We start from the raw sequence: 24,314 nt of genomic DNA on the forward strand, positions 1-24,314 counted from the left end.
CTGAGGACTTATTTATTCATTTGTTCAAAAACTATTTATTGAAAGGTCACTATGTGCCAGAAGCCATGGGGAGCAAAATAAGATGTCGTCTCTGCCCATGTGTGGTAGGAAGTCTAGTTGGGAACCCTTACATAAAATACATAGTCACACAAACAACTATAAATTTTAAGTTGTATAAGAGTTATGAAGAGTGAGTGCAGAGTGCTCTGTGAAAGCGTAGTAAGCAAACTGATTTATACAGTGGGAACCATGGAAGCCATCCCAACCAGTGACCTTTAAGCTGAGATCTGACCAATAATAAAGGGAAAATGGGCCGGCCAGAAAAAGCAAGTGCAAAGGCTTGAGGCAGGGAAGTTTGTTGAGAAACTGAAACGCACGTGGGTAGAGCTTAGTGGAGGAGAATGCTGGTAGAACCTTGGGTGAAAGCATGTCAGAAGGAACCACAGGAAAAATATCCCTAGAAAAATCCAGCATGGTAAAATAGTACAGAAAAAACCTTAATGGTTTAAGTTTACAATGTTCTCACATCTGTTGCCTCTGTTAATCCTTACCAGAAGATCATGAATCAGGGAGGGCAAGCATAATTATGATTATTTCTATCACTGAACATTCAGGGACAAAGTTATGGAGATTTTGGTTCCTTGTTTCAGACCAGAGAGGCAAAGCCTGTGGGTTCTCTGGGTAGCCGGAAGGGAGCGAGTAGAAAGAAGCAGAAGTGACCCACCGCTATGCTTGTGTGGCTGTCTGAAGAAAGCTGGCTGCAACGACATGTACTAGTCAAGTACTTTTTTTTTTTTTTTTTAAAGATTTTATTTATTTATTTGACACAGAGAGAGAGGGAACACAAGCAGGGGGAGTGGGGGAGGGAGAAGCAGGCTTCCCGCGGAGCAGGGAGCCCGATGCGGTTCTCCACCCCAGGACCCTGGGATCATGAACTGAGCCGAAGGCAGACGCCTAACGACTGAGCCACCCAGGCGCCCCTAGTCAAGTACTTTTTGATTGTCGCGCTGTACCTACTCTTCTAGGTATTTCTGTGTCAAGACAGAAAACGAATCTTGTATTTAGAGTTGTTCTTGAAGTCAATTTCAAATTCGGCGGTTCTGCAATTCTTAGATTTCACATCCGGACTTAATTTGAGCGTAGGCTGGGGATTTCTGACCAGAACCTTAAAAAGTGGGTGGAATCGGAAAGGTTCATCAAAACAAGAAACTACAACTCCCAGCAGGCCTCAAGGCTGGGTCTTCTCCCCAACCCTTTTCCGCCTGGGCTGGGGGCGACCAATAACCGTTAGCTATTTGAATAGACCAATAAGATCATGAAGTTGTTTAGTCATACAATCACACGGAAGAGGGGGAAACACCTTAGCCAATCCAAAGGCGTGGAGGCGGGACCGGAGATGGGGGCGGTGAAAGAAGTTTGCTGACTAAGATGGCGACTGAGGCGCAGAGTGTAGGGGAGGTGCCAGCCCGTGATTCCCGCCCGAGGTGAGCCGAGTTCTTGGTCCAGCTGCCTAGGAAACGAGGCCGTGGGCTGGTCGTACTGACGCTTTTCCTTTGGGTCATAGTGACCCAGCGCGGCCAGGCTTTGTTCTTTCCTCCTACGGCGTTTCGCCCTTTCACGCCTGCGGTCTGGCTCAGGAGCTGAGATCCATCTTGACCTCCGCTTGGTCCCGCTGATTGGTGCGAGGTCGGCCCGTGGCCGTGGCTGCAGACCGACGGGTTGCCTTTACGCTGAGACTCATTTTGGTGGTGAGGAGACTCAAGTCCAGAGCTGTTAAGCGAATTCCCTAACGTCACACAGTGCTGGGAGAGAGCTCTGTTAGTACCTTCTAATCTGCTTCGAGGCAGTTTATTGTGTTAAAGTCGGTGCAAGGGAGTGTCCGTTAGAAATGGGTTTGAGTTCTTGGGCCAATTAAAAAAATTTTTTTTATTGTGGTTTAGAATACTTAACATGAGGCCTACCCTCTTAGCAAATTTTTAAGTGTGCAACACAGTATTGTTGACTATAGGTACAATGTTGTACAGCATTATCTCAAGAGCTTATTCATCTTGCTTAACTACAACTTCATGCCTATTAATTAGTAACTACCCATTCCCCCTTTCCTGGCCCATGGCAACCAGCATTCCACTCTTTCGTTCTATGATTTTGACTATTTTAGATAATCTCGTATCAGTGGATACCTCATATATGTAAGTGAAATCATTTGTCTTCCTGTAACTGGCTTATTTCCCTTAGCATAATGTTAGTAAGCTTCCTCCATGTCGCCTATTGTAGAATTTTTTTTAAAAGCTGAGTATTAGGGGCGCCTGGGTGGCTCAGTAGGTTAAGCGTCTGCCTTCGGCTCAGGTCATGATGCTGGCGTCCTGGGAGCCAGCCCCGCATCGGGCTCTGTGCTCAGCGGGGAGCCTGCTTCTCCTTCGCCCTCTGCCGGCCTGTCTGCCTACTTGTGATCTCTCTCTCTGTCAAATACATAAATAAAATCTTAAAAGAAAAAAAAAAGCTGAGTAATATTCCATTCTATGTATATACCACATTTCGCTATTCCATTCATCTGTCCATGGACATTAATAATCTTGGTGATTATTAATTGTGCCTCTGTGAACATGAGAGTACTAGTAATTCTTCGAGATCCTGATTTCAGTACTTTTGGATAAATACACAGAAGCAGGATTGCTAGATCATACAGTAATTCTATTTTGAAATTTTTGAGGAACCTCCTTACTATTTTCTATAGCACTTGCAGCATTCCCATCAACAGTGTACAGAGGTTCCAGTTTCTCTACATCCTCACCAACACTTGTTGCCTTTTGCTTTTGTTTTTGATGATAGCCATCCTGACAGGTGTGAGGTGATAAGGACTAAGGCAGATAGTCCTAGCCAGAGCAGTTAGGCAAGAAAAGGGATTAAAAAGGCTTCAGAATTGGAAAGGAAGAACTTAAATTGTTCCTGTTTGCAGACAACATGATCTTATATATAGAAAACCCTAAAGACTAACAGACTAACAGAACTAATAAACTTAGTAAAGTTGCAAGATATGAAATCAACATATAAAAATCAGTTGCATTTCTATATACTAACAATGAGCTATCTGAAAAGGAAATTAGGAAAACAATTCCATTTACAATAGCACCAAAAAGAATAAAATACTCAGGCCAATTTTTAAACCTCTCTTTGCTTCAATTTCTTTACCTATAAATGGACATAATGATGTCTACTCCAGAGAATGTCGGGATTAAATTAGACAGTCTTTTTAGTGCTTAGCACTGAGCCTAGCAGGTAATAACCATTCAGTACATGATAGATTTTCTTTTTCATGGTAGAACTAAAGAACAAATCAGAGGGATCTGCAGTTTAGGAAATCATAATTTTTACAGGCACACCAAAATGTAGCTTTTCCCAGAAAGAATTTCCAGATGGTCTTGCCACAGTCTTGAGACTTTACATGTCTTAACTGATTACACATATACATTAGAATTTAGTAGAGTGCGTTTATTTACATCGTCTCAGTGTAAAGTGTAAACCTTTTGGTTTGGTGTCACTTGGTGCCATTTGTATTGAATGGGAGATTCCAAGTCTTGGGAAGCTGGATTTATGAGTGGGCACTGGATTCGTTCCCTAGCTGAGATAGACATGTTTGAATGTGTTAATATCTTTTTTTTAAAAGATTTTATTTATTTATTTGATAGAGAGCACATGAGAGGGGGGAGGGTCAGAGGGCAAAGCAGACTCCCTGCCGAGCAGGGAGCCCGATGCGGGACTCGATCCAGGGACTCCAGGATCATGACCTGAGCCGAAGGCAGTCGCTCAACCACCTGAGCCACGCAGGCGCCCTGAATGTGTTAATATCTTATAGGGAAGAGTTTTTCACTCCCAGAAGTGCCTATAAATGGTTGATCATTTTTGCCTGGAAACTGTAGAGGGGATTGATAAATTCAATCAGCTCATCTCTCATCCTGCTCTAAAATCTTGAATTGTGATGAGAAGCTGAAGACAAAACATTATTCTATAGCAGGAGTAGTTTGAATTCCTTTCACGGATGTTGCCAATTGAATTTAAATTTTAAGTGCTAGTATTAATTACGTGATCAACAGGTAGTCACAGAATCTTATCTGAATTTGAAACTTTTATTAATTTCATATCATAAAAGAATTTGGGTTTCTGTAATTTTTTACAGAGGGCAGGACACATGTATATTTTTATTACATATTCCCAATGCTTAGCTTTGTGTAGATGGTCAATACTGAATGAATAATAGTCCTATCTAAGGCAAAATACTCCTTGTGGTGATAAATACCATACATATAAGTTTTTCCCTGCAGATATTAATCTTTCTAATGTTCTGTTGGTGGTGTGGCCCCTTGTATTCATTCCATAAAGAAGAGGAAAGAATTGTCTGATTTCACAGATCAGTATGTATTTGCACGTTGAATGGAGAATATGTGATCATGCTTAAGAACTAGCTTTCTGTTTCTTCATCATTATTTTAAGCCTGCTCCTAATAATTAGCAGTGCTTTAAATTGTTTTAATCAAAGAACTAAATAAGAAAAAGTTGCGGGCGCCTGGGTGGCTCAGTTGGTTAAGCGACTGCCTTTGGCTCAGGTCATGATCCTGGAGTCCCGGGATCGAGTCCCACATCAGGCTCCCTGCTTAGCAGGGAGTCTGCTTCTCCCTCTGGCCCTCCCCCGTCTTATGCTCTCTCTCTCTCTCAAATAAATAAATGTTTTAAAAAAAATAAAGCTTTAAAAAAAAAAGAAAAAGTTGCTCTGGGGGCGCTTGGGTGGCACAGTTGTGTACGTGTCTGACTCTTGGTTTCCGCTTAGGTCATGATCTCAGGGTCCTGAGATTCAGCCCTGCATCTGGCTCCATGCTCAGTGCGGGGTCTGCCTGAGATTCTCCTTTTCCCTGACCTCCTGCTTGTGTGCTCTCCCTCTCTCAAATAAATAAATCTTAAGCAAAAAAAGTGCTCTGCCTGTAAAGAATTTTCTGTTTTGACTTGTTGATGGTAAACACCTTTCCGCCTTTATTTCCGGTCTTTATCAGGTAGAGTAATGTTTTAAAATTTAACTAACTTTAATTATACCTTCAGGTTACTCTAAGTGGACAATTCTAAAAGGGAATCTACAAATAGAAGCTATCCACTTTACTAATAGCAATATAAAAATAGTTGGAAGACTCTCAAAGGCCAAAGAGAGAAAAGGCTGAAGCAGGGAAGGAGTTATAGCCACCTCCCCACATAATTGGCAGTAGGGAAATACAGCTCAGTACTTCTTGAATTGAAAAGATATATAAAAAAAGTGATAACTATTATTAGATGAAGAGGGGAAATTGATAACAAAGAGTCACAGGGAATTTCAATATTCACAGGGAAAAAAGAAACCTGCTGTGAACTAGGAAAAGCAAATGGGAAAAACAGGGTTGGAGGGAAGCAAAGCAAGCCGTGGTAGTGCTAAACGTGTCATAAGTTGTCATTTGTCATAAGTTGTAATTACTATGCCAGCAGTGCCCAAGTTTTGGGGCCCGAGCCTGCTCCTAGAACTTAGGAACAGCAGGAAGCTTAGGAACAGACTACTGGATGCTTGCATCCCATTTTGGAAATGGTTTTGGAGGATTAGGAAGGTGCCCATAGATGGAGAAAGGGTCTTATACTCTGCTAATTTACCTACACTTTAGATATGGAATATTGGTTACTAAACACAATTTCCGGGATGCCTGGGTGGTTCAGTCAGTTGAGCGGCTGCCTTTGGCTCGGGTCGTGATCCCAGGCTCCTGGGATCGAGTCCCGCATTGGGCTCCTTGCTCAGCGGAAGCCTGCTTCTCCCTCTGTCTGCTACTCCCCCTGCTTGTGCTCTCTCTCTCTCTGACAAATAAATAAAATCTTTGAAAAAAAGATTAAACACATAATTTCCTGAGGACTTTTTTGTTATATTGTTCTTTCTCTAATAAGACAGAAGTGTGACCCTTCAAGAGAAGTGATAGACGGAACCTTTACTGACCTTAGGAAGACTTGCCTCTTCTCACATGCACAAGTGGGAAAACATGATTTAAAATATCTGAATCCCGTTTTGTACTTGTGCTTTCAAATCCTATCTGAAGGGTAATGATGAATAGATTCTTCATTGGTCTTTCTTGAATCTGAATAATTTTATATTTTTATTAATTACCTGGCTTAGAGACTTTGATCATTATACTTGTAGACAGGGCTAGTCTTGGTGGAAGGAGAGGGGAAGAAGAAATAGAATTTTAAAATTTGGGCGCCTGGGTGGCTCAGTCGGTTAAGCGTCTGCCTTTGGCTCAGGTCATGAACCCAGGGTCCTGGGATCGAGTCCCAGGTCCAGCTCCCTGCTCAGAGGGGGTCTGCTTCTCTCTCTGCCCCCTCCCCCTCCCGCTTGTGCTTGCTCTCTTTTGCAAAAATAAGTAAAAAAAAAAAAATCTTTAAAATTAATCTGCATAAACTGGTAAGTGGCTTACTTTTCTTTGCCTCTAACCTTTGGTAGAGTTTGTGAAATTAACAGATGTTAAAGATGGAGGTTGCTGGTTGGTTGTGTGGTCATCAGAGAGTGGCAGTCTGTTTTTGTTGTTATAAGTACAGACACTATTTTATCCATTAGATGGGTTTGAGGAGACCCACTCCATTCAGGCTCACAAGAAGCCAATTGATAAATGCAAATTTGGTAATTTGTATGAAGAATATGCAAGTAGGTATGTCAGCTTTCCTCATTTTTTTTTTTTTTAGATTTTATTTATTTATTTGAGAGAGAGAGAGAGAGAACACATGAACTGGGTGGAGGGAGGGGCAGAGGGAGAGGGAGAAGCAGACTCCCTGATGATCAGGGAGCCCAACTTGGGGCTCAATCTGCTTGATTCCAGGACCCTGAGATCATGACCTGAGCTGAAGGCAGATGCTTAAGGAACTGAACCACCTGGGCGCCCCTCAGCTTGTCTCATTTTATCTTTGGGAGGAACATACTATAATTGATTAAATTATTGCTTTTTCTTTTTTTTTTTAATCAGCAATGATCATCATTTTCTTCTTGAAGATACCCTCTGGTTACCTTGCTTGAACCCTCTTAACTATACTTTTATTAACCATCTTTTAGGATAGGTTTTTTTCTAAAAATGCCAGAGCCCATCTATTTTGTGCTGTTGGTTTGCTAGTTTTACTTGATGTATCAGTCAGGGTTCAACTAGGACACAGAAACTATATAGTAATTTGAACAAAGAATGTTTAATACAAAGAATTACTAAAAAAATAATTATTAACTATAATGGGATTGGAGTAACAGGGATTGGCTAGTAAGATGTAAGAGAGATCTCTAAAGATTATACAAACAGTAGATAATCAGAATCAGCATCTATATATATATCAAACTCATCATGTTGTACACTTTAAATATCTTGCAATTTTATTTGCTAATTATACCGTGATTAAAAAAAGGAGGGCCACCTGGGTGGCTCAGTCGGTTAAGCGTCTGCCTTCAGCTCAGGTCATGATCCCAGGGTTCTGGGATCAAGTCCCACATCAGGCTTCCTGCTCAGCAGGGAACCTGCTTCTCCCTCTACCTGCTCTGACTGCCACTCCCCCTGCTTGTGCTCTCTCTCTCTTTCTCTCTCTCCGACAAATAGATAAAATCTTAAAAAAAAAAGGTTAGAAAAAGAATTACTATAATCCTTAGGGCTGAGGTAGAATGTACAAGGAAGAGATCCAGACCTTGTTTAAGGCATGGCTATGGCTCACAATGGATGGCAGAAAAGTTGCTGTGGTAGAATTTGTTGGAAATTCGCCTTATAGAACCTACTAGAAATCCATCCCTGAGGGTGCTGGGGAAAGCTGTTCACAGGGAAGTGTGTTGGAGGGAAGCAACTGGTTTAGGGATAATGCTGAGTGCTGGAGACTGCAGGAGGCTGTCACTGGAGAAGCTGCCCTTGCTGCGGGAGCTGGGTGCTGGTGGAGCTGTGCATACTGCAGGAGCTTGCCCAGCGGAGCGCCCTGGAACCAGGAAGGGAGAGCTGCTTCCTCCTGCAGTATCTCTCCAGTGCTCTTTATTAATAATGCTCAACATTGTGCCAGCTGGAGAAGGAAATATACTTAAAGGCTCCAGCTCCATTTTTTGCAGAGTAGGCAAGGATGGGTGAGAGGTATTAAATCCATAACTGGCACATATGGAGAATCATCTCCCTCCGGTTCTGTGCTTCCCTTGCGGCAGCACTTCCTAAAACTTTTATAGACAAGTATGAGATAGTGTGTAGGATCTGAATGGACAAGGAGGGACAGAAACAAGTCAGGACAAGAAAGTGATTGGTGGTTAAATTTGCATTGACACAGTTACTTGCATGTAAGTTTGTGAAGGTCTGTATGCTTCGCAAATAGAATGACTGTTTCCTGGATTAAAGAACCTGGAGCAAGAGTCTTAAGTTCTGTTTAACCTAATAACTATTGTTTATCTGTATTTTATTTTTTGAGGTATGCTGGTATTTAAAGTATTAGTATTACCTTATTGATCTTGGCAGTTTCAGACTTGCAAAGATCCCAGAGGGTGTGTTGTTTATTGGTACTTTTCTGTCAGAGCAGTGTGGGTTTTTGAGCAAGCTACTTTCACATTTCCCGATCTTTTTATCTGGAGCTTCTGATAGTTATATGAGGTTTCAGAAATTGGTGTTTGTAATGATCTTGAAATATACATAATTTCAAAAGAGTTACTGCCAGGGTCTAATGTACAGTAATTTTTTTGGTCTTGTTCTAGGACTAGTTATTGTACCTGAATCTTTTGGAACACCCTTTATTATCCTGAATTTAAATTTAACATCAATGTCAGTTATTTGGTATAACACAGCATTCAGTTGAAAGTTTTGCCTTTTTTTTTTAAGATTTTATTTATTTATTTGAGAGAGAGTGCCAGTGCACGGGAGCGTGAGCAGGGGGAGGGGCAGAGGGAGAGGGAGAAGCTGGCTGCCTGCTGAGCTGGAAGCCCAAAGCTGGGCTCCAGCCGCTTGATCCCAGGACCCTGAGATCACAACCTGAGCCGAAGGCAGATGCTTAACGGACTTAGCCACCCAGGCGCATGGACTTAGCCACCCAGGCGCACGGAGGGTTTTGCTAGCTAGCTAGCTATTTATTTATTTATTTATTTATTTATTTATTATTTTATTTTATTATTTTTTAAAGATTTATTTATTTATTTTGAGAGAGTAAGAATGAGAGAGAGAGAGAGAGAGCACATGAGAGGGGGGAGGGCCAGAAGGAGAAGCAGGTTCCCCGCCGAGCAGGGAGCCCGATGCGGGACTCGATCCCGGGACTCCAGGATCATGACCTGAGCCGAAGGCAGTCGCTTAACCAACTGAGCCACCCAGGCGCCCTATTTTATTTTTTTTAAGATTTTATTTATTTTTTGACAGACAGAGAGACAGAGAGAGAGAGGGAACAGAAGCAGGGGGAGTGGGAGAGGGAGAAGCAGGCTTCCCGTTGAGCAGGGAGCCCGATGTGGGGCTTGATTCCAGGACCCTGGGATCATGACCTGAGCCGAATGTAGACGCTTAACGACTGAGCCACCCAGGCGCCCTGAGTTTTGCTATTTTTTAAAAAGAACTTTTGAATAATGTAGAACAATGAAAATTGCTGAAATGAGTTGAGATGAAGAACCAAAGGCTGCATGCCGTGTGCTGTGATTGGTGCATTTGGCTGAACAGAAGTTCACATCTGTCAGGAAAACTAAGACTGGCTTATGAAAAACTGAGAAGCATTGGAAAAATGGTACAGAAGGGAGAAGCACAGGAGATAAGACAAAAACTAAAAAAGGACAATATGGAGAAGAGAGGGTGACTTTCTAGTAGAGGCTGCCAGCCACAGCCACAGGGGCAGGCTTTGGAGGCAGGGGTGATAATGAGCCCAGCAAGAACTGATCTCAGAGAACAGAGATTTTCCAAGAAGGAGATAGGGAGAGAGAATAACCAAAATGACCAAAGAGGGGCTTGGATTTACACTAGCAGCTGACATTTTTAACATTTATATTTTTTAGGATTCTTTCAGTTATATGTGACAGCAACTTAAATTAGCTTAAGCAAAGAGATGCTATTTGATTGGCTCAAGAAACTGAAAAGTGCAGGGGGTAGATCAAGCATGGCTTAATCTGTATTGAAATTTTCAAATCTCAATGTCACTAGGCATCTGCCTCTTACTTTCTTAGATCTGATTTCCTGTGTATTTGCTTTTTGAAAAGGTAAGTTCTTCACCAAAGATGGCAGTAATTGACCACCAGCAGCTTCAGTCTGGCATTCCACAGGTTTAGCCATCTTAGCATCCAGCAAGAGTCTTGGAGTTGAGTCTTTTTTTCCTGGTTTGATTTTATGGGCCTTTGCCTCAGTCAGCGAGGAGGGTAGAATGTTTTGATTAGTTAAGCCTGGGTCAAGTGCTCACACTTGCTGCCCAGGGAGTAGGAATAACCCATCAAACCACATATACTGAAAGACAGGGAGAGGTTATTGCCCAAAGGAAAATTGGGGTGATGTTATCAGAGGAAAGGGAAGATAGATGTTGGGGATGCAAAAATAATAGATGTCCACTGCACTGTCTTAGTAACCCCCTGTACACCCCCCTTTATTTAAGGTTATGTTTTGAAAAGGGCTTGCCGATAATATGTGGAGAACACATTTTATGTTTCTTAAAAAAAACAACCAAAAAAAAATAAAAAAGGCCCCTTATTGGGACACCTGGGTGGCTCAGTCGGTTAAGCGTCTGCCTTCAGCTCAGGTCATGATCCCAGGGTCCTTGGATCGAGTCCCATGTCGGGCTCCCTGCTCAGCAGGGAGTCTGCTTCTCCCTCTGCCCCCCCCCCCAGCTTATGCTCCCTCCCTCTCTCTCTCTCCCTCTCACACTCTCTCAAATAAATAAAATCTTAAAAAAAAACACAACTCATATATTAGAATGCCACCTTTTTAACACTACATCATCTCCAGAGTTGGTATCATTCAGAATGAATGGGAAAGTATATTGTGTTTTCCCAAAGTGGAGGTTGCTTAAGACTAAACACTTACAATTTCAAAGGATTTTTAGCAATTGCCCTAAGATCTCTTTATTATTTATTTATTTATTTTTAAAGATCTTATATATTTATTTGACAGAGAGAGAGAGACACAGCGAGAGAGGGAACACAAGCAGGGGGAGAAGGAGAAGCAGGCTTCCCTCTGAGCAGGGAGCCTGATGCGGGACTCGATCCCAGGACCCTGGGATCATGACCTGAGCCGAAGGCAGATGTTTAACGACTGAGCCACCCAGGCACCCCCTTAAGATCTCTTTAAAATAATGATGCTCCAGAGGCTAACGTGTGTGTGTTTGTTTGTGTGTGTGTGTGTGTGTGTGCGCATATGCAAATGCAATAAAACAAAAATTGTTTGCATCCTAATTTTCGGAGTCATCTCATTGGGCCTCCTAGGTGCTCATGTGCTAATCGTACCTGCAGTTGGCTACTTGTATTTTTGAAAATAGAGGTAGTTGGGGAAAAAAAAGAATAAAACCTTAGTGAATTTTAAGCTTCCGGAGGCCAGCGACTTAGCTTAGTATCTTGTCCCTATACCTTAGAATTTCTTAAAATTACAAAGCACTCAGTAGATTGTGGTTAGTTTGATTTTAAATGACACATGAGTAACTATAATTTCACCTTCTTATGCTTGTTGATGAAGAGATTTATGATTAGGTTCATAGAATATTGACTAAGGTAATAGAAGCTCTTTTTTAAGAACTTGTGTGAGATACAAATGTCATATGCCAGAGCAAAAGCACTTGCTGTCTCTCTCTTGGATAAGATCACTCTGGACTTTGGAACAAATGGATTTAGAAGTAGTCTTTTGGAACCTGATGTGATCATACATAGAAGTATTTTGTGTATTAGTTGCCTGAGGCTCATGTTGTTTAAAGTCTGTTGGAAAAGAGTCTCCTTAAGTTTGGACTACACTTTTCTGAGTGGTAAACAACTTTTAGGTAATGGTAAGAGAGAGACTGTATTGTGAACAAAGCATTTTATAGAACTTTCTCCAAATAAATAGGAAATTTTGATGTTATTTTTCTAATACAAATAAACTTTCTTATTCTGCCTGAGGGAGAAAAATTGAGAGAGGTTGATGGCAACAGAATTAATACCAATTCTTGTGAAACCCAAAAGGATAAAAATTGACAAGTAAATAGATGTCAATAAATTTGTGTTAGTGATACTTGGAGGAAGTATAATTCGCTTTCTTGACAGAACATTGCATTGTCATTCCATAGGGCGAAATCTTAGGTCAAGTGTCCAAAAAATGTTAAGGTTAAGAAGATAAGCAATCAGGAATTCTTTAATTTCTAACTAGTTTAATTTAATTCAGATTAAGTTGCTCTACTACTTTGAAATTAGTTTGAGATCAAATATAGGGGTCAGATATGCTTTTGCAGACTTTTGGAGTCTAAATTAGAGATAAGAGGTCCTAATTACAAAACCTTGGACAGCTACTGTAAGGGCAGCCCTTAGAATGTAAATGTTTCAAAATTTTTGTCTAAGAAATTGGATATAATTTCCTGAAATCTTGTGGTACTACTTACCAACTTTCAACTGCTTCTGTTACTTAAAAATCCTGGCAGCTTGGGCACATGGGACCTGTTTTATCCTTTCTCTATATATACAGCTTTCATGATACCAGTTTAAATTTGATATATAGAAAAAGGGAGGAATAATAACTTCTTGTTTAATATTTATATGTATTCTTATCTAACAGCTCTCCCAGAAAGCAACACAATGAAAGCCATGTTTCAGAGCCAGAGGGTTGAAAAAGTAGTAAGAGAGTACATACTTCTCTTAGGGTGGTAAGTCAGATTTAGACAACTTTAAATATAGCTCGTATTTTGATAGATGTTGCCAAGGTTGTGGTTCTTGGAGAACAAATCAAGTTAAGCAATTCACTAGGGAGGAAACATTTCGTTTTGTGGGTATGCAGTTTTGGTAGCAGTCAGCCAAAAGATACATCTGCAGGATAAGTTTTTTTTCCCCCCCCACTGCCTTGAATTTTGCAGATTCATGGGTCCAACATGCCTGAAAAGCACTTGCATTTCATTATTCTGTAATTGATTTTTTTCAGCTGTGGATTCTGTTTCTAGTCCTTTCACTAAGCAGATCGCCTTACATGTAGAGTTCCATCTAGTGGTAAGAGTAATCACAGCAGATGATGAGTAGGTAATGAAAATTGTTTTCTTTTCTTTTCCTTTTTTTTTTTTTCCAGTGTAAGCTGTACACCCAATGTGGGGCTTGAGCTCACGGTCCTAAGATCGAGTTGCATGCTCTACTGACTGAGCCAGCCAGGTGCCCCCAAATTATCCTTTTTGATAAGCTTTGCCTCTTACCCTTCTTTGGGATGGTTGCCTAATACATGCATTTAAATACTAGAGTCCTTGCTATCTCTGTATGCCTACATACCTAACTACTAATTCTCCTGGTTCTGGTCATCTATGCAAAAACTTTTATGATGAGGAAATTAACCATTACTATTAACTTTGATTTTCTATGATATTTACATCAAGTAGTAGCAAGATTTAAGTCAAAGCTACTTTTTTTTTGTCTTGAAAGATGTGATTCTACATACAAGTATGTAGAATAATATAATCAATATTTTCCTATTGCCCAGCTTCAACAAACCTTAACATTTGCCATATTTACTTCAAATGAATCTCCCTTTTTCCATAGCTCAGTGATTTATCACAAAAATATTGCTAGCACCATGGAAATTCCCCTCATACCCTCTTGCCTACTCTTAATCACTGTCCCCCAAAGGTAGCCATTATCCTGGATTTTATGGTAAATATATCTTTGCTTCTTTTTACAGTTTTACCACTTAGCCAAGTATTGCTAAACAATATGCTTTTGTCTATTCTTAAAATTTGATGTAAATGTCATTGCATACTTAGTAAGTAGTGTGTGGGTGGGTGGGTGTGTGTGAGACTTCTTTTGCTCATCGTTATATGTGATTCATCATGATGGTGCGTATGTCTGGAGTTTGTCCATTTTCGTTGCTGTAAAATATACCATTATATATGCCACAATTTAAAAAATCATTCTGCTGGGTGTTTTGGCTGTTTAGAAATTAGTGTTTCAGTGAACATTTTTTTTTAAAGATTTTATTTATTTGAGAATAAGAGAGAGCATGTGAGCATGTGTGGGGGGGGGGGAGAGGGAGAAGCAGACTTCTCCACTGAGCATGGATCCGGATGCAGGGCTTGATCCCAGGACCCTGAGATCATGACCTGAGCTGAAGGCAGTTGCTTAACCAACTGAGCCACCCAGGTTCCCCAGTGAACATTCTTGTTTGTGATTTTTGGTGCACCTGTGGCTACACATGTTAGGCATGTTTTAGAATTGATGGGGTCATAGGACATACTTTATACGTTATACTTTAGTAGATAAGACCAGTTTTCCAAAATGGTTGTACCAATTTATAGCCCTGCTTTCAATATAAAAGAGTTACTGTTAGTTTCTCTAAACCTTGGTATTGTCATTCTCTTTAATTTTAGTCATTCTGTTGGATAATAGTATGTCATTGTTTTAAAACTTGGATTTCCTTGGTATCTAATGATATTAAGCAGTTTTTTTCCTTCATGAATATATTGGGTATTTGGTACTTTTTCTTTATAAAGATTTTGTTAATTTATTTATTTGAGAGGGATAAAGTGAGAGAGTGTGGTGCACACTTGCTAGCCGGTGGAGGGGCAGAGGGAGAGAGAATTCTTAAGCCGACTCCATGCTGACCCTGAGATCATGGCCTGAGTCTAAACCAAGAATTGGATGCTTAACCTACTGAGTCACCCAGGTGCCCCTTGGCTACTCTTTTCTTATGAGATTTTATTGAAATTTCATGCCTGTTTTTCTTTTCTTTTAAAGATTTTATTTATTTATTTGACAGAGAGAGACACAGCGAGAGAGGGAACAGAAGCAGGGGGAGTTGGAGAGGGAGAAGCAGGCTCCCTGTGGAGCAGGGAGCCCGATGTGGGGCTCGATCCCAGGACTCTGGGATCATGACCTGAGCCGAAGGCAGGCACTCAAAGACTGAGCCGCCCAGGCACCCCTCATGCCTGTTTTTCTGTTGGGTTGTTTGTTTTTTCTTAATGATTAGTAGGAATTCTTAGTATATTCAGGTGAGCCCTTTTTTTTTTGCTATAAATTACAGATATATTTTCCTACTCTGTGGCTTTCTTAAGGATGTCTTTTGATAAGCACAAGTTCTTTTTTTTTTTTTAAGATTTTATTTATTTATTTGAGAGAGAATGAGATAGAGAGCATGAGAGGGAAGAGGGTCAGAGGGAGAAGCAGACTCCCTGCTCAGCAGGGAGCCTGATGTGGGACTCTATCCTAGGACTCCAGGATCATGACCTGAGCTGAAGGCAGTCGCTTAACCAACTGAGCCACCCAGGCGCCCGATAAGCACAAGTTCTTATTTTAATGAACTCAAATGTGTTAATCTTTTTAATGTGTTATTTTAAAGTTATTTAAAAAATCTCCCCAGCCTCAATTCAAAAGTGTATTTTTCTATATTGCCTTCTAGTAGGTTTATCATTCTGCTGTTCACCTTTAGATATACTGCTTACCTGGAATTGATGATCTTTGTGTATAGTGTGAGATAGATATCAATTTTCACTTTTCCCCTCTGTAGATATCCAAGTGTTCCAGCACCACTTAGTGAAAAGGTCATTCATTCCCCACTGATTTGCAGCACCACCTTTATCCTGAATCCAGTAAAGAAAGGAAGTAATAAAGATAAGAGCAGAAATTAATGAAATAAACAGCAAACATGTAATAGAGGGATTCAGCAAAAACAAAAGCAGGAATTTTGACAAAGCTAATAAAATTGATAAACTTCTAATAAGATTCATGAATTAAAAAAGAGAAAACATAAATTATCAACGTCAGGAACAAAGAGGAGGACATAACTTTTTTCTTTTTAAAGATTATTTATTTATTTATTTATTTGACAGAGAGAGCACAAGCAGGGGGAGTGGCAGGCAGAGGGAGAGGGAGAAGCAGGCTCCCCGCTGAGCAGGGAGCCCTACTTGAGGCTCCATCCCAGGATCCCGAGCTGAAGACATACTGGGGTCATGACCTGAGCTGAAGGCAGACGCTTAACCGACTGAGCCACCCAGTCACCCCTCTTAGGAACTTTTTAATGGTTCCTCTTAAGAACTACAAAGTTCCATAGTGAGAGGTGCCTGGGTGGCTCAGTCGGTTAAGCATCTGTCTTCGGCTCAGGTCGTGATCCCAGGGTCCTAGGATCGAGCCCTGTGTCAGGTTCCCTGCTCAACAGGGAGCCTGCTTCTCCCTCTCCCTCTGCTCCTCCACCTGCTTGTGATCTTTCTTACCTGCATGTGCTCTCTCTCTCATGAATAAATAAAATTAAAAAAAAATTTTCCTGAGAATATTATAAACAAGTTTATGCCAATAAAGTTTGAAAATTTATATGAAATAAATTCCTAGAAATGTCCAACTTACCAAAATTAATATAAGAAGCAATAGAAAATTTGGATAGTCCTGTAACATAAGTTGAATATATAATTAAAAACCTCACAAAGAAAACTCTAGATTTAGATGGCTTCATCAGCCAAATTGAGCAAGCATTTATTTTTTTATTTTTTATTTTTTTAAAGATCTTATTTATTTATTTGCTAGAGAGAGAGAGTGAGAGTACAAGCAGGGGGAGTGGCAGGCAGAGGGAGAAGCAGGGTCCCTGCCAAGCAAGGAGCCCGATGTGGGACTCGATCCCAAGACCCTGGGGTCATGACCTGAGCCGAAGGCAGATGCTTAACCGACTGAGCCACCCAGGCGTCCCTTGAGCAAGCATTTAAAGAGGAAATAACACAAATCTCACATAAACCTTTTCAGAAAGTAGAAAAATAAGACCTATTCCCCAAATAATTTTATAAGGCCAGCACAACCTTGATATAAAACCTAATGAAGACAATATAGTAGTCCCCCTCTATCCGTGGGGTTTTATGTTCCAAGACTGCCCCCTATGGATGTCTGAACCTGTGGATAGTACTGACCCCATATATCCTTTTTTCCTATACATACACAGCTATGATAAAGTTGAATTTATAAATTAGGCACATTAAGAGATTAATAGAGGTCTCTTATCTAATAACTAGGTATAATAGAAATCTCTTATTTCCTAACTAGATAAAAGGGAGCAATAAATAATTATAAAATAGAACAATAATAATATAATGAAAGTTAGGTGAATGTGGTCTTTCTCTCAAAATACCTTTTGTGCTAATACCCTTCTTGTGATCATGTGAGATGATAAAATGCCTATGTCATCAGATGAAGTGAGGTGAATGATGTAGGCATTTTTGATAGTTGTTAGGCTATTGTTGATCTTCTGATGGTAGGTCAAGAGGGGGATTATCTGCTTGTGGACCCCAGAAAGTGAAACTGTGGAAGGGGGTGTTGGGCTACTGTACAGGTATCCCCTGCTTTTTGAACGTTTGTGTTAGGCCTCTTTGCTTTTAGGAGGGACCTACATTAGTGCCTGTTTTCACTAACTGAAAGAAACCCAAAGAGAATTTCCACTTTTACAAAACAAGACAAAAAGTGAAAATAGCATTTAGCATTTGTTTTCCAGTGAGCCATTATAGAGGCAGCTCAGACCCTGATCAACAAGAGTGGCCCCACCAAGCTCCTTCCCCGAGAACTATACTCAGCATCTCAGCAGCAAGCTGTCCTAGGTTGGAACTGTGTCTGTGGGCATCTGTGCTTTATCTTGATTTACTCTATGCATCCACCAGGAAAATAGGTCCTAAGGGATCAAAAAAGGCTAAGAGGGGCTAATTTTGGGGTCTGGGGATGCTAAAAAAAATTTTCCATATAAGTTAATGGTAATTGCTTCTTTATTTATTTATTTTATTTATTTATTTATTTATTTTTTTTAAGATTTTATTTATTTGTTTGACAGAGACAGAGATAGCAAGAGCAGGAACACAAGCAGCGGGAGTGGGAGAGGGAGAGCAGGCTTCCCTCCAAGGAGGGAGCCCGATGTGGGACTCGATCCCAGGACCCTGGGATCATGACCTGAGCCGAAGACAGACGCTTAACGACTGAGCCACCCAGGCGCCCAATTGCTTCTTTATTTAGTGCCATTTTAGCTTATGAAAGATTTCATAGGAACTCTCTACTTTCAGAAAGCAATTCCACGACAGTCTCACTTAGGAATGTATATGGAGAAACCCAGACTATTAGCAAACCAAATTTAGCAATATATAAAAATGATAATATAACAACATTCTAGAAATACAAGGTTGGTTTAACATTAATCAGTGTCATTCACCGCATTAACAAAATAAAGGAGAAAAATCATATCATCAATAGATGCACAAAAATAGATAAAATTAAGCACTGACTCATGATAACCCTTAGCAAACTAGAATAAAAAGATATTGCCTGAATCTGATAGTTTTTGCCAAAATGATGGTTGGGGAAAGATACCATTCTTCAGTTTGCTTACCCTTGTAACTTTTTTTTCTTTTTTAGAGAGAGAGAAAGAGAGTGTGTGTGCTTGCATGAGTGGGGGGCGGGCAAAGGCAGAGGGAGAGAGAGAATCTTAAGCAGGCTTCCATGCCCAGGATGGAGCCCGTTGCAGGGCTCAGTCTCACAACCTTGAGATCATGACCTGAACTGAAATCAAGAGTCAGAGGCTTAACCTCCTGAGCCGCCCAGGTACCCCTACCCTTGTAACTTAAAGTTGAGATTCTTTTCCTATTGTGTTAGTCGCTTAGGGCCCCTCCTTTATGAATTATTTGATCATATCTTTTGTCTAATTTTCTTTGTATTTTTCTTCTAAATTTTAGACATAAAATTTTAGATTGATGAATTCTGAATACTAATCCTTTTATATGCATGACAAATTTTTTTTTTCCAGTTTATGCCTTTCTAATTTAAGGTTTTAAATCTATTTATGTATTTATTGTGAATGGGTAGTATGTTCACATGAATCAAAAATCCAGAAAATACAAAAGAACATACAGTGAAAAGTTTTTCTCCCACTCCTGTTCTTTCATCCAGTTCCTCTCTCCAGAGGCATTTTGACTTCATTTTTTAAATTTATTTATTTATTTTTTATTTTTTAAAGATTTTATTTATTTATTTGAGAGAGGGAATGAGATAGAGAGAGCATGAGAGGGGGGAGGGTCAGAGGGAGAAGCAGACTCTCTGCTGAGCAGGGAGCCCGATGCGGGACTTGATCCTGGAACTCCAGGATCATGACCCGAGCCAAAGGCAGTCACTTAACCAACTGAGCCACCCAGGCGCCCTTGACTTCATTTTTAAAGAACTTTGTTCATAATGTCATTTGTTGTACACACATTTAAAATTTTAATGTAGTTAAATGTATCAGTCTTTTCTTTGTGGATTATGCTTTTTATGCCTTGTTTAAGACACATTTCCTCTGCCTCCGTTATTATTCGTTATTCTTTTCTAAACTGTTTAAAATTTGGCTTTTCATATTTTGATCTTTTTTCTATTTTTTATGTATGATGTGAGGTAGGGATCATCCTTCCCTCCATACATAAAAGTACTTGTCCTTATGCTCTTATATTATATGATTGTTTTGTCCATGTTGGCAAATACAATGAACTGGTCCAGTTTATTTCTGTTTTGTTCCTACTTGCAAATGAGTGCTTAGAGTCCTGATAAGTACTGCCTTTCAGGCCCCATAATGTGTCCTTGTGTCCTCTCACATGTCTGGAATTTGTGTAGGCTGGGATAGGGCAGGGAAAGGAGGGTTCCTTTGTCACAACAAACAAGGAGAAAGCTTTTTTCCCTGTCTCTTCGATTTACCAATGCCTCATCAGAAGCTTTCAGCACTTATGTAAGAAATTAAATTTTTTTTCTTGAACCTTGAGCAAACTTAGACTTTGTTTTAAAATAAGATACTGTAGAGTAGGAAGTTGTTTTGCTTAAATGTAATATTCTTTTCTTTAGCCCTAGAAATTTCTTAAAGTTCTTAATCATGTTCCTTGATATTCTCGGCTTTATATTGTGGTATTGTGTATTCTGTGGAAAGGGATTAGCAGCCTATGTGGTATGGGGGTAATTAAAAAATGTAATCCACTCTATCTTTTCCGTCTCCCATCTTCCATTTTACTTCTTTTTTATTTATTTATTTTTGTTATTTTTTTTTTAAAGATTTTATTTATTCATTTGCGAGAGAGAGAGAGAGAGAACAAGCAGGGGGAGAGGCAGAGGGAGAGGGAGAAGCAGACTCCCTGCTGAGCAAGGAGCCTGATGCGGGACTCGATCCCAGGACCCTGGGATCATGACCTGAGCCGAAGGCAGACGCTTAACCATCTGAGCCACCCAGGCGCCCCATTTTACTTCTTTTTTAATAACTTCTCTCTCTTGCATCCTGTCTTACCAAATAGATGCTCCACTCAGAAAAAGTGAAAAAAGAGAAGTAAAAAACTAAAGACATTCAGATGGGGCAAAACAAGAGTGAATGATCATGGGAAGAAAGGAGACAAAGTAGAAGGAGAAAAGAAACTGAGATTGCCTATTACCTGTGGGTTAGGACTTCCAAGGGAACTTTTTCTGGTATTCTTTGTGAATAGGTAGAGGGAGCCTTGAACTTACTTATTCTTCTACCTGTTCTTCTTATTTAGGTGGGGGCAGACTTGGGGGTGATGGCCAGGTAGGGAGGACTCTACTGAGAAGCTAGGGCTTTGTGCTTCTAGCTCCTTTCTCACTTTTGTATTTGATCCAGTTTAGTGCTGGAGGATCATCTGTGATGGAAGTTTTAGAATCTTAACCGAATATTGCTCTGGATATTAATAAAATAAAGATCTGAAGGTTATATGTCTGTTGTGTTTCTACTTCAGGAAGGTAATGGATGCTATTTATGCATATTTATATGTTAGAACTAATTTGATCTGAAATCTGTTTTTCAGAATTAAAAGGGATGTGAAGTCCATAAAATGATAGTTCAGACTCAGTAAATTATAAGAGTCTGAAGTGCTAACACATTTCATGATTTTTCTGGCTCAGAGTAGTGATTTCTCATTGGCGGTGATTATAAACAGTAGTTTTATATTGACTCATCTTTCTTAACTAAAATAAGGTGACACTAAAAAAAAAGAGGTTTTGTCAATGGTTTAGGATACACTTGCTTTTGATTTTAATTGCCTTATAATCATCTGTACCTTTACAGGGAAAATAACCTTTCCTTGTGTATAAAAAGGTCAAGTCGGTAAGCAGTTTTAGATCTCTTTCTTTAATGAGTTTTTGGCTTGAGAATACATGTTCATAATTTTAAATTTTTATGTGAATTTTTTTATTATCATTTCAGAGAAAAGGAATTTATTAAGCCACCAATTGAAGATTTGGACAATTGAGTAAAATTATGTAGTAATTTTTCAAGGAAGAAGTGATGAACTTTGAAGTTTTCCCATGCCATGTTTTCATTATACCGTTATTAGAAATTATCCGTGTAGTGTTGACAAAGTAGATTATAGATTACTGATATTTAATATTTAGAGTGTCATTTTTCCTGGAACAGTTTTTTGGTACCTAGGATTTTGTGGAAGACTTTTAAGTTGTAATTGTTTTTTTTGTTTGTTTGTTTTTGTTTTTATCATGGGAATGTTTATATTTGTCAGGTGAATTTCAGCTTTGCCGGACAGATGTGATGACTTGTTCTTTCTGTTTTGTGTTCTGTCTACTCATTGGTTATATAATAGATGACTTTATATAATAAGGATTAGAACAAGCCATTAGAGTTGATTGATAATGGACACAAACAAGTAGTGTTGTGTCTGTTATCAGAGATGGAATAATATAGTTCTTATATGTAACATGTTAAAAGTACAAGGGAGGGGCGCCTGGGTGGCTCAGTTGGTTAAGCAACTGCCTTCGGCTCAGGTCATGATCCTGGAGTCCCGGGATCGAGTCCCGCATCGGGCTCCCTGCTCGGCAGGGAGTCTGCTTCTCCCTCTGACCCTCTTCCCTCTCGTGCTCTCTATCTCTCATTCTCTCTCTCTCAAATAAATAAAATAAAATCTTTAAAAAAAAAAAAGTACAAGGGAGTATAGTAGTTAGGCATTGGAAAACAGTAAATAGGGAAGAAAATATTTCTTGAGAGTCAAAGGAGCTTTGCCAGGAATATAGCCCGGGTAATGTAGGAGTGGGAAACCAGCTAAGATCAGGGGCCAACAGAACGTATCTGCTTAGTATTATTCAGTGACAGAAAAGTGAAATTAGGGGCAAGATAGAGAAGTTTTCCAAGTGCCCTAGAAAGAAGAACCTGTCTGAACAAAGGTTGGACTTGGATGATGGGTAGAGGCATCCAGAGTTGAAGGATTTTAAAATAGAACCTATTTATGGACCTGGGTAAGGTGGAATTAATATCTATTTTATATACTTGTAAATGCCTTCCATTCTGGTGAAGGTGTTTCGATTATGAGGAACAGAATCCAAGGGCAGCTGTTTCAATTAAAGTGGGCCGATTATTAGTAAACGCCTGTGTAGGCTTCCTGCTCGGGAGGTTGGGGGGTCTGCTTCTCTTTCTCCCTCTCTCTTTCAAATAAATAAATAAAAGATTTTATTAATTTATTTGACAGAGAGAGACACAGCGAGATCAGGAACACAAGCAGGGGGAGTGGGAGAGGGAGAAGCAGGCTTCTCGCAGAGCAGGGAGCCCAATGCGGGGCTCGATCCCAGGACCCTGGGATCATGACCTGAGCCGAAGGCAGATGCTTAACGACTGAGCCACCCAGGCACCCCAAATAAATAAAATCTTAAAAAAAAAAAAGAAAAGAAAAAAGAAAGAAAACACCTGTGTAGGGACCCAGGAACTAAAGAACCCTATGGGTAGAGTAAATATCTCCAAAATGTCTATTACACTATTTAGATGTAGTTTTAGCTCTTAAACAGGCTCATACTTACTGTCATGTGGTTTCTGTGGCATTTGAGACTGGTCTAAATGTTGTATTGTCAGCAGTTGGGACACTGCATGGGAAATACTGTACAGTACTGGCTGTAGTGCCAAGAAGGCCTTAATTTAATATTACCCATTGCTATGTTAGGAAGAACAGCAGTAGGTCTGGCGTCTTACAAGTATTTAACAGTAAAAATTCAGGGTTTGGCTATTTTAATAAGGAAATGTGCTCTATGTGACTACCAAATTTAATATACTGTTGGGCTTGGGAGGCTGTAAGGATCTATATCTTCTTATGGCATTTGCCTGAAATTAAGGGGCAAATTCGGGTCTTATTTATTTGTTTATTTATTTTTTTTTAAAGATTTTATTTATTAGAGCGTGAATGAGCACGAGCAGGTGGGGAGGGGCAGAGGGAGAGGGAGAAGTGGACTCCCTGTTGAGCAGGGAGTCAGGTCATATTTAGAGGTTATTTGGTATCTTTTTATTAAATGAAATTCCTAAGTATCTAGGTGCGTATAACCTAAATAGCAACAAGGTCAAATTGTCTTCTTTTGTACAGTGAGCAGATTAAGGATTAGGTTTTTCAAAAGACCAATACGTAGGAGCGCCTGGGTGGCTCAGTCGTTAAGCGTCTGCCTTCGGCTCGGGTCATGATCCCAGGGTCCTGGGATCGAGCCCCGCATCGGGCTACCTGCTCTGCGGGAAGCCTGCTTCTCCCTCTCCCACTCCCCCTGCTTGTGTTCCTGCTCTCGTGATCTCTCTGTGAAATAAATAAAATCTTTAAAACAAAACAAAACAAACCAAAAGACCAATATGTAGATTAACCCACAGAAAGAATAAATAATTGTATGGCTTAGAGAGCATGAGAAAAATGTAAAAATGATCCCCCCTAAAGTGTCTTCTGTTTTATTTTTTTCAGTGATGCCATCTGTAATTTTGTTATCTGCAATGACTCTTCCCTTCGAGGACAGCCTATTATTTTCAATCCTGACTTTTTTGTGGAAAAACTCCGACATGAGAAACCTGAGGTGTTCACCGAGTTGGTGGTCAGCAATATCACAAGGCTCATTGACTTACCTGGAACCGAGTTGGCTCAGCTGATGGGAGAAGTGGACCTTAAATTGCCTGGTGGGGCTGGCCCGGCGTCAGGATTCTTCCGGTCTCTAATGTCTCTCAAGCGAAAGGGTAGGGGATGTGTCTGTGAAGGGTGGGCAGGTCTCAGCTGCTCCCTGGGCTTGTCTATTCGCTGAGTTGCTATTATGTAAAGTTTTTTTTTTTTGTCATTTTTCTCAAGTAGTAAAATCTTAAGTTAGCAATACAAATTTTATTTTATTTTTTAAGATTTCATTTATTTGACAGAGAGAGACACAGTCAGAGAGGGAACACA

The 24,314-nt window shown here is 40.1% G+C and overlaps 1 protein-coding gene across 4 annotated transcripts in view; it reads left to right on the forward strand.

The window, feature by feature from the left end:
* Positions 1–1,153: 1,153 nt before the first annotated feature.
* The window catches only part of ARHGAP19 (Rho GTPase activating protein 19), a 59,205-nt gene continuing 36,044 nt past the window's right edge, over positions 1,154–24,314 (forward strand). For 2 of the 4 annotated variants that reach the window (XM_025880596.2, XM_025880597.2), the window contains exons 1-2: positions 1,154–1,484; positions 23,847–24,112. In XM_025880596.2, coding sequence (XP_025736381.1) covers positions 1,429–1,484; positions 23,847–24,112 — 322 coding nt within the window. In that variant the 5' untranslated portion in view covers positions 1,154–1,428. The other 2 variants (XM_073904376.1, XM_025880598.2) reach the window with 2 other exon arrangements.

Source organism: Callorhinus ursinus, unplaced genomic scaffold (assembly GCF_003265705.2).
Source record: "Callorhinus ursinus isolate GAN/ISIS: 27379988/994484 unplaced genomic scaffold, GSC_fseal_2.0 scaffold20, whole genome shotgun sequence".
NCBI lineage: Eukaryota > Metazoa > Chordata > Mammalia > Carnivora > Otariidae > Callorhinus > Callorhinus ursinus.